The sequence below is a fragment of the Prinia subflava genome, chromosome 10, assembly GCF_021018805.1.
Source record: "Prinia subflava isolate CZ2003 ecotype Zambia chromosome 10, Cam_Psub_1.2, whole genome shotgun sequence".
Classification (NCBI taxonomy): domain Eukaryota; kingdom Metazoa; phylum Chordata; class Aves; order Passeriformes; family Cisticolidae; genus Prinia; species Prinia subflava.
Window position 1 is genome coordinate 21,282,373 of NC_086256.1, and position 10,310 is coordinate 21,292,682.

The window sequence follows — 10,310 nt, forward strand, 5'->3', positions numbered from 1 at the left end:
TTGTTCATAGGTATGTCCATAGCTGCTTGAAAGGCTCAAAATGTACACATTTTTGTACAATGTACACAAATATTTAGACAAACCTGAATTCAGGGCACTTCATGGTTATAACTGAATTTTGATGCATTTTACCGAGTTTAACTGAGCACATCTAGTTCATCCCCAAGGAGCAGCCAGTATAATATCCTCATATCTTCATAAGGCATGAGGCCCTATTAACACAACCTTACTTTCCTTTAGGCAGAAGCCACTCGAGTAAGGAACTGTGTAAAAAAGCAAATACTGTACTGAATAGCGAAATAATGATTGCTTGATCTCATTTGTATTTACCTTGAATCAAGTCCTGTGTTTACTATGTAAGGACTTCTGTATTTGGCCCTCAAATGCCAATACCTCTTTCGTGCCCACTACAACTATGAAGCCTCACTGACTACAACACAAATCTAATGGGAAAAAGAGACTCACTAATTTCCAAAAACATAAGAAGTAATAGGTTTCCATGAGATATCCATGAGCTTTCTATACCTATGATGAATATGATGATCCTACAAAGGATGTCCTTTGCAGTCACTCCTCTAACACTTGTATTTTTGTGCTTCAGTGATACTTCTGCAAGGGTGATCTTTCTAGACAATGTCATCAAGATCTCATGCTCTTTCTCTGGTGTGATGCTTTAGAATACAAATCCAAGTGTAAAGATTCATTTGTCTGATGACTTCAACTAAATCAGTAGTTTCAATAATCTCAAAAAATCTCAGATTTAGAGACATTTTTGGATGGCCTTCTTAATGGGAAAGGCTTTGGCCAGTCTCAGCAGAGGAAGTATTTGGCAACAATGAGTAGAGTGTAAGTATGAACAAAAGGAGCCAATGAGGCTACAATTCAAGTGTTGTGCATCCACTGTTGCAGGAGCAACAATGTTCTGTGCAGAGCTTTAGCATCTGCCTTATATGTGTTGAGACTTGGAAGCTGGCAGTGTATTGTTTGTGTAGAAGATACAAGAGGAAAGTGCTCATGTTGGAGGAATTAAAATTCTATAATTAGAAATGGTCTGTTAAAATTACATGCCACATGGCAAGCCTACAAAACTCAGCATGTGGAGAGCATATTGGCAATGATTTACAATTAACCACCACATTGCAAATCACTCCTTAGCTGTTTTCTATTATGAAATTTTGAGAGTTGTAAAATGCATTTGTGCTACTTTATTTCCTTTTGAAATGGTAATTGCTACTGCTGAGGGGCAGTACTTAGTGCAGAAAATGAAGTGTGCAGCGCAGGGAGGAACTTGTTTCTGAGGAACTGCTGAGGAATTGTAATGATCTGAAAAAAGTGCTTTCTTGAAACACATACACACAAAAGAGCTTCATTTATGAAACCCCAAATAAATAACAAAATAAAATAAAAGTCTCTTTTTGCACAAGGGCCAAAGCTTACTAGTTTGTTGCTGACTGCACTTTTTCCCTATCAAAGTGGGAACAGTGGATTGACACTGAGTAAAACCCATAAGCCAGTGTCTTGAGGGAAATGCAGATATATGGAAATGTGATAGGAGTGCCCTAAAGTAATGGGTTTTGAGCCAGTGTGTTTGAAAATTATCAAGTGTTCTTCTAACTACTAGCCCATTTTCAATACCTAGTACAGAACTGACAGTGGTACTGCCCTGGGGACCTGGATAAAGTTTGGCTTTTGTGTGTGGGGAACAGAGGCTGTGCAGCCTAAGTGGAGAGAGCAGGTATGTTCTAATTAAGTGGCGATAAGCTCCCCCCTTACAGCTTCCACCTTGATGGTGATTGTAAAAGGGATTGTGTTTATGAGTGGCTTTTATGGAGGGATATATTAAGGAAAGCAGGGAGTGAGGCTTCTCAGGTCTTAAATTTGCTAACTTGTGACAATAAACTTGATCTCTCAGGTAATAAAGTTGGCAGTCTAGCTCAGGTCCTCAGTTTAAAGTTATTATCTTTGAAAGCCAGATGATTGACTGTAATTTCACTCACAGTGCTTTGTTGGTAGCAGAAATGAAAACATCTAAAGCACTTTTCATCAGAAGTGTCAGAGTGCTTTCCACACCTTAATCAACTAATTTTTATGAAATGGTGGCATGGTTTTCCCCTGTCTTTTCTGTGGGAACTGAAAGGATCAGTACTGTAATCAGAAAATATGCAGGAATGGTGCACTAGCAAAGACTCATAACCCCCAGGTCTAGAAGTGTGGCTTCCCAGAGTTATTATAAAGATTTTACAGAGGATACAGACACAGTCGGAATTGTGCTTTCATAAATATATTTGAACAGATGTTGTGTCTAAGAGTGCAACATTATGAGCCAATGCTTCCAAGATGGTCCATCTTGACACTTAGGAAGAGGGACAGTTGTATTGGATCAACTTATTTTAAAAGTAACTCACTACTGAGCAGGGTTGTGCAAAAGCAGTGCACAGCAGCCGAAGCCAGGAATGGTTCAGGAAGGGTAATGCAGAAATACCATGCATGTCCATGTCCACTGCCATGGAGTGATAGTGTTAAAAAAGGGTTCAGCTGCAGCTGAAACTTGTAAGGGATGTCGAACTGCTAGTCTGGGATAAACCAGGAAAATGTGGGACTGCAGCTGGATTCAGATGGTGATTTTGTGCAGCAAGTACAGACCAGGCTGAGGCTCTCAGGGCCTCCTTTGCCTCAGTCTTCCTAACAAGATCTCCTGTACTCTGTGCATTGCATCAGGGCTCAAGGAAAAGGAGAGTGATGAGCACTGGGTGTAAGGTGGGAATAAAAAAGAGTTCATGGGAGAACTAAAGAAAAACTTTCTCCCCGTGGAAATTGTCAGGCAGTGGTACTGGCTGCACATGAATATCTTGCATTTTCCATCCTTGGATGTTTTCAAAGCCCAACTGGACCAAGCCCTGAGAAACCTGGTTTGGGGGTTGGACTGTGACTCCTTAAAATTCCTTCCAGCCTGGATTATCCTGTGATTTTAAGATCTGTAGCTCTGCAATTCTCGATATTTTAAAACTTCTGCTTAGCTCACCCAGCCTTGTGCATCTAAATAAAAGAGTTTCTTCAAGGAATGATTTTTACCCATGAAAATTATTTAGAAGATGCTGGTTTAAAGTAGATGGTTTTGATGTGGAAATTGCATACGAGTCATGTAGTGGCACAGCACTGGCACTGCTGCAACACCTCGACTACCAGCAGCCTTTGTGTGAAACATGTGCCATGCACAGCCCAGCAGGGCAGGCACCTGCTCCTGGAAGCAATCTGGCTTTTCCCTGAGGATCCAGTGGGGCCAGAGCTGAGTGAAACTGGAACAAAACAGGGGCATTATGGGGAGATTTCAGAAACAGCAGCTAGAGACTGTAATTCAGGCCTAGTGTCTCCCTGTTTCTCAAAGAGAATCTGTGATACATCCATGGAAGTATGTTCTGCAGTTGTTAGGAACTGTGAAATGGGAAAAAGGACTGACTGCAGAGTTCTTATTGCTGTGGTAGTGATATTGCTCCTGCTCTCAGCATAAGAGCAGAGGCAAGTAAAGAAGGTGATGGGAGACTCTGAGGGTGCTTGCACCAACTTCAAAATTGTAAACTTTTGTGACAAATTTTGGCATAGGAAAGGGAATTTGGATTTTAAGAAGGATGTATTAAAACTAGTTTATAAACAGGCAAAAATGATTGCAGTCATTCCAATATAGCCAGGTTTTAACCTAGTTGGAGTCTGCCTGGAAATGCACAGCTTCCCAGTCCAGCTGCTGATTTGCAAGCAGTACATTTAATAAGCATCCTGCTACCTGTTATCCAACAGTGAAGAAACGTTCTGCTTTGCCTTGAGATCATGTACAGCTGGGGTTTTTATTTTCAAGAAAAGATAAAAGTGGCTAATGAGGTAAAAATTATTACTGTGGGAATATGGGGACAATGGCTAGAATTTAAGGGTAGTTAGATGCCTCTAATGATTTCAGTGGGACTTAGGCACTCAGTACCTTTAAAACAGTGCTAATCACATAACAAAGGAGACACCAATTTAGCAGTTCTCCCAGGAACAGAAACCTGTCAATATACTTATAGCTTTATAAACAAGCATTCTGTGTGGTAAATGAAATAATTTCCAGTAAAATTGTCTGTCTTGCAGAGCATGAAATGGAAAGGGAATCAGTCATTTTCTCAATGGCACCGATATAAATCAAGAGTAATGCAACTAAAGTAACTTTTGCTAATATAATTAGGGAGTACAATGATATCTGAGATAGGTCAGTGACTTCCCATGAAGTGCAGGAGTCAGTTCAATAGCTAGAACCTGAGTTTTCCCAACTCCTTTCTTAAACAAGTCAGTCATTTCTCCCTTCTACTGTAGACCTCTTAATCATAGATGCTAACAGAAGAATCAGAATACTTCTGATTCTTACAAACATTTGTTCTTAGTGTTAAGAAATGGTTGCAGCTTTAAAATTATATCTGAAGTTGTAAGCAGATTCCGCAACATGCAGACACAAATGGTGTTGCACAGGAAAAGGAGCTCTTTCCCATGTGTGTATAAACTGAGGCTGTTCAGTTTGCAGCTACTTAAATACCAGAGCCATCATTTGTTTTCACTTCAAGTCAGAAATATAATGTGCAGGCACACTTTGCTTTTCTTTGATACTCTTTTTTTTTTTTTTTTCTCTGTTAAAAGCAGAATAACAATCTTAGGAATAAGGTTCTTGTTTTACTGTCAAGATCGTTGTGCTTTAGAAAGCATAGCAGAGACAAAACTTTCTATTTCTTTTTGTGTTTTCTCAGTTTTCATAATATTTACTACATTATAGCTCTTGCATTTTGGGAGATCTGTGTATCTGACACATAAAGAAAACTACCCCTGGACAGCTGTGCAGAAACTGCAGGGTGCACACCTGAGACAGTTTCTGAGACAGGACCTGCTTGTATAGCCTATGGACAGAATAATTTTCCTGCAATTAGATGTCTCAGCTGCCCAATTTCTCACACATGTGCATATGACTCTAAAAGCAAGGTATTTCTGAGGTAGTAAGCAGCAGGTTCTCTAGATTTCTGACCCATCCAGTGTTTCTCTTCAGTAAATCACAATTCTGAAGGGAAGAAAAGCTGTATTTGCTTAAACCTAAAGCATTAGGTTTGGGAGTATTGTTGTCAAAAACCATTTTAGCCCCAAGGAAATACTACTTCTTGAGAAACATTTCTCATCTGCTATTTTTCAATTACTGAAGTATTTGAAAAGCAAATTGCTTATGTTTATATCTGGTTTTTTAGTTTTATCTGTAATCAGCAGACTAGAAACAGAGTGCACAAGTGATTTTACCTGCAGTACTTGTGGAGGATGTCTGAGAACACAGGAGTGCTTCTGACCTAGTTAAGTTCCTGGTATTTTGAAATTTATTATAAAAACAAGGCATGACTATTTCTGTCAGACCACATACTCACTTGTTGCCCAGTAACCAGGAGGATGGAGCCTTCTTTCCCATGTACCACTTGCCGGTAAATGTGATCGAGAATTAAGAGTTCGCTCCAGCAGTTCTGAAGCAACTTCATTTGGTCATCAACCTGTAAAGGAAGCACAAACATTGGTGGCATCACTCTGGGGTAAGTCTGACATCACACTAGGGAAGCAGTGCTCCCTCACACAGCTGGCTGACATCAGAACAGAGATGTTGTCTAAAATTATTCATGCCCAAAATTGCTGTTTGCTGTTGAATAAACAGAACACTGCTGTAGCCTTGATCTGTAAAATTTAGAGAATGATTTAGTCTTAGATTCTAGGAAAGCAGAACTATGGCATTGTTATGCAAAGTAGTAATAATTGTATATTTATGGCAATGGGATTTTATTTTTACCCAAAGCAAGAAGAGCAGGAAATAATGCTCATGTGAACTTTCTCTTCTTCCCCATCTTGGAACCTTAGCTTCTGGAAATAATAAGGAATCTGCAGGTTCACAAGTGTTATTGCTTGGACAGGCCCAAGTCAGAGACAGGTCCCTTGCAAACTAAAAAGTGAAGAGAGGTTAAAAAACTCTCTAAAAATGGCTGTAGTGCTATGAAAAGAGAACACTTCTTAATGAACAGAAGCTGAGCAGCTTTGGGTGTCACTGGTAGGGCAAGAAAGGGCCATGCATAAATCGGTGGTGAGCAGTGAGACACATCCCTGAGTGGATTTGGGAACAGAAGGAACATATTGGGCACCCAGCACAAGGAACCTACATTAAGATTACTGAAGTTATTTGGGATCTATGTCTTAGAGAACAATGAAATTTATCCCTAAACTGACTCTAAATGCAACTGGATTGCATTCGGTCTTCTTCACTTAAAGGCTGAAAAATAATTAGGATTGTCATAGAAATGGAAGAAAAATAAAATCACAAATTAGGGGAAGGTAGACTATGAAATTAAGTCATGGTAAGCATCAATATCCTCTGAACCTATTCTTATTAAGCTTCTTGAATTATTTTCAAATCAAAGTCTTTGACTTTTAATGGATGCCCTGAAAGATTTGAGAGATGTATACATTAACCTTGCTACAATTCAGAGTGGCAATAGCACCTATGTCGTTCAAAGGACTCTAAGAACCTGCAATTGTTGAACAGATTAAAAATGCTATAAATGCTATAAATCTAGTTTCAATTGCTTTAAAACTAGATTTTGTCATACACAGGAAACCACACTACAAGGGGTAATGTTGTATGAGCTGAATTAGATAATGCAGTAGATGTTTCCAAGTTTCATCAAATATGGCCTAATGAATTTTAGAACTTTATTCTTTCAGGCTTGTTTTCTAGTTGTGTAGTAGAGAAGGAAGTAACATTTCTTGCTAATAGATTTTTGTACTGTCACCTGTGAAAGTTACTATTGTCTCCCTCTTTCCAGTCACTTGTCACATACCTCAGACTTTAATATCTGAAACACTGAAATCTTTGCCTTTTCCATTTGTCTTCCCTTCACCTTCAAAGGCACAAGAGGTTGTGTGTAGCCGTTCATGCTTTCCCACACTGAGCAAGGCTGATTTGGTATTAAAAATCTTTTCCTCTGCCCACATGTATCTGACTGCAAAACTATTTCAACAAGTGATTTGTTAGCTCAAGAGAGGACAGTAAATCATCACATTCATACACTTGGGCCAGGTTTAAATTAATTATTTGAAAAACATATTTGAAATGTACAGATTCTGTTACTCTTGCTTTTTATGAGAAACTATTCATTGATCATTTTCTCCTCTGAACAAAAAGGGTTGAAAAAATCACAAAAATCAAAGACATCATGTTAATATGATAATAAATGATAATATAATCCAAATTACCATTTCACACAAAGCTATCACAACTTACAGCCAAAGAAAACAAATTTTGAGAGAGTTTACACCTTCAGCATCCATGTCATAACACTTAATACCTGAATAAAAGGTCAAGCACTTGACTACTATAAATGACTGTATATTTCCAGTGTAAGCCAGCTGTCTCAGCCACAGGCTTTTGAAAATAAACCATACTTTACAGGTCTGGCTTTCTGAAGATCCCAACAGCAGCTAGTCCACAATCAAAGCTTACCTCCCAAGCTTTATCCTATCATTACCTAGCCAGTGCTGTGAGAACAGTGTGAGATGGCAAAATCACAAAAAATTGTTTTGTACATAGTCTGCTCCTGCTGTTTTACAAGACTCAAAAAACTAGCACAGGGAACATCTGCTAGTTGTTCAGAAAAACTACTCCCCTGTATTCACTGTAATTTAACCAGTGAAAGCCCATAAAATGGATAGCACAACCAGCTCTATACACATCCCAAACACTGTGTTGCCTGCAGAAAACTATTAGATCCAGCTGCTTGTGCCATTTCAAGAAAGATGGTGGGGCAGCAGATGCCTCCCAGTTTGCACTAGGAAGAAAGAAACATGTTTTTAATGAGGATTGTGTATTACTAAAAGATAGGACAAATTACCAGTTCCTGCCAACTTCTGAAAGACTCGTAGATGAGGAAAAGCATTTAGATCACATTGAACAAAACCAGTGATGCACCACTTCTTATGTCAGAAGGAGCTGGTAAAGTTTATTGCGTGTGTAAGTGCAGCCCGAACACAAACACCTTTGTGTTTCTGTGGCAAGTCGATAAATGAGTTGCTGAAGCATGTTATCTGTCAAAATGAGAAAATCAGCCTTTCACCAAAACTTTTATGTGCCTTAAACTGAATGTGCCTGAAACTGATCCTGAAGGCAAAGAGACTCTGCTTTGGTTTGAAGAGGAAGGTCCTCCACAGGAAAATCCTCTTGTGGACTTCAGTCTTCTGACTCCAAAGCTGTAGAAGGCTGCTCTGCCATTAGCAGTGTAAGCAGGAGAGAAGCTAAGATTCTGTCACCAAGATACTTAACTCCAGTCTGGGACTAGACATAGTCAACAACATCTTCAACTGTGGTATACAATGAATTAGAACAAGCTTACAAACTTTTAGTGCTGTCAAAATTTTGAGCATTTTTTCAGTTTGTGGAGATCTTTAAGAGCATTATCCGTGTTTTAACACCAACAAGAAAAAAGCTCCTGTTGTCCTAACTACTAGGAATGCATATAGATAAAAGTTGAGCATCATGTGGCCAACTCATGCCTTCTGCAAGAACATTCCCCAAATCTGCAGCTGCTCCTGCCATAACAGAACACTAACATGAGGATAATGTAACCTGGGTCTCACCTAAGCAAGTTGTCAAATGAGATTCCCACTTGACAGCTATCGAACCTCAAGCAAAAGTGTGAATGAATACTGTGCCCAGATGGTCAAATTTAGGCTCTTCCTGGCCAGTGGCCTTCAGATGAAGACACACCATTGGGGACAGCATAGATGGAAATTGTTGCTGAAGAAATGGCTTTTTAAAAAGATGTGGAAGAAAGTAATGAAAGGTCTGTGACTCAAAAGAAGTGGGAGATCATTTCCAGCAGGCAGGGTGGCATGCAAGAGGAATAATGTTACAAGTATGAAATGAGTAAAACATCACACATGTAAAACTGCTCTTAAGTGTCAAGGGAAGCAAAGGGAGTGCCTAGGAGGCTGCTTTACGGGAAGAAAGGTGGTAGGAGAAGACAAAGGGGAGCTGGATCTTGGGTAAAACCTCGAAGGTGAGGGGGACGAGATGCAGACTTCAAGGGTTTGTGTGACTGCAATTGATGCTGCTGGGGCAGAGAAGGAGTAAATACTGTTTGTTAGAGAAGCAGAGAATGATGGTTGACAACTGTGTGGTATTGTTCATCTGCGCAGTAAACTTGATTCTGTCGAGTGCCTGAATACAGGCTTGAACACAGAATTCTCTGGGGGTATGTCTGAGTTGCTACATAGCCAACTACAATTATAAGGTGACTTTAAAGAATTTTTTCCTGAGTTTTCCACTAACAAGGATTGGAAAACAGGCATGCACGAGAATAGATTTAGCTGCATCTATTAGTTTGCATAATTATCTTGCCAATATAATGGAAGCCACATAGAGTATTTCCAGCAGTGGAGGAAATGGATTCTCAATTTGGAGAGGAAAGGTCTAACCCTGAGAACTGTGGTGACACACTATCTCTTGTCAGAAGAAGAAGGTAGGAATGAGAGTGTCACATCTGCCTGCTAAACTCTGGCCTCCCCTCGGCTGAGCCCAGAGCTTTTCATATGGGATTCAGTGGAAGTTTGTAAGTCTCACTGAGGCCTCTATTGACACTGAAATACACAATCACACCTTATCAATTATAGTTAAAGGGAGGACTTATCTCAGAAAAGCTGGTTACTCATCTGAGGACTTATCTCAGAAATGCTGGTTACTTACTTTTTCATCTGAAAAACTATTTGTGCTGATGTTATGGATGAGGAAGGCTAGTGTGACACAAGAGTAGTATTGTTGTAGAGTGTATGCTTCCCACAGCACAGAACGTTAATCATTATAAACTTTTGTTTTTTCTGAAGAACAACAATGAAATTGCCAAACAGCAAAATGAAGAATAATGTGTATGCTTTGCTGAAATTCAGCTTAATCTTATCAAAACCACACTGTGTCTTTCTTTTAGGAAAGTGTTTCACAATATTTCGCACTGTAACCAACAACTGTGGATTTATTGCAATTTTTCTTCTGAAGAGGTATTTTCAGCCTGACACTTGATGAATTACATGTTAAAAATTTCAGGGTCATGGGTTTTTTGTGCTGCTCTAAGTTAAATATTTTCCTTATAATTATTGCTGCGGATTCAGTTAAATAGTGCGCTCACCTTTTACCCAGTTTACACCTCTTTTTCTCAGAAGCTGGAGAATCCTTTTTCATTTCTGTTCATTTACATCAACTTGCCACTGTAGCTTTGGGCTTTTCT

General features: G+C 39.3%; 1 protein-coding gene across 2 annotated transcripts in view; it reads right to left on the reverse strand.

The window, feature by feature from the left end:
- NR5A2 (nuclear receptor subfamily 5 group A member 2) overlaps positions 1–10,310 on the reverse strand; it is a 79,023-nt gene that overhangs the window by 32,483 nt on the left and 36,230 nt on the right. For both annotated transcript variants that reach the window (XM_063407682.1, XM_063407680.1), the window contains exon 5: positions 5,424–5,543. In XM_063407682.1, coding sequence (XP_063263752.1) covers positions 5,424–5,543 — 120 coding nt within the window. The remainder of the gene's footprint in view (positions 1–5,423; positions 5,544–10,310) is intronic.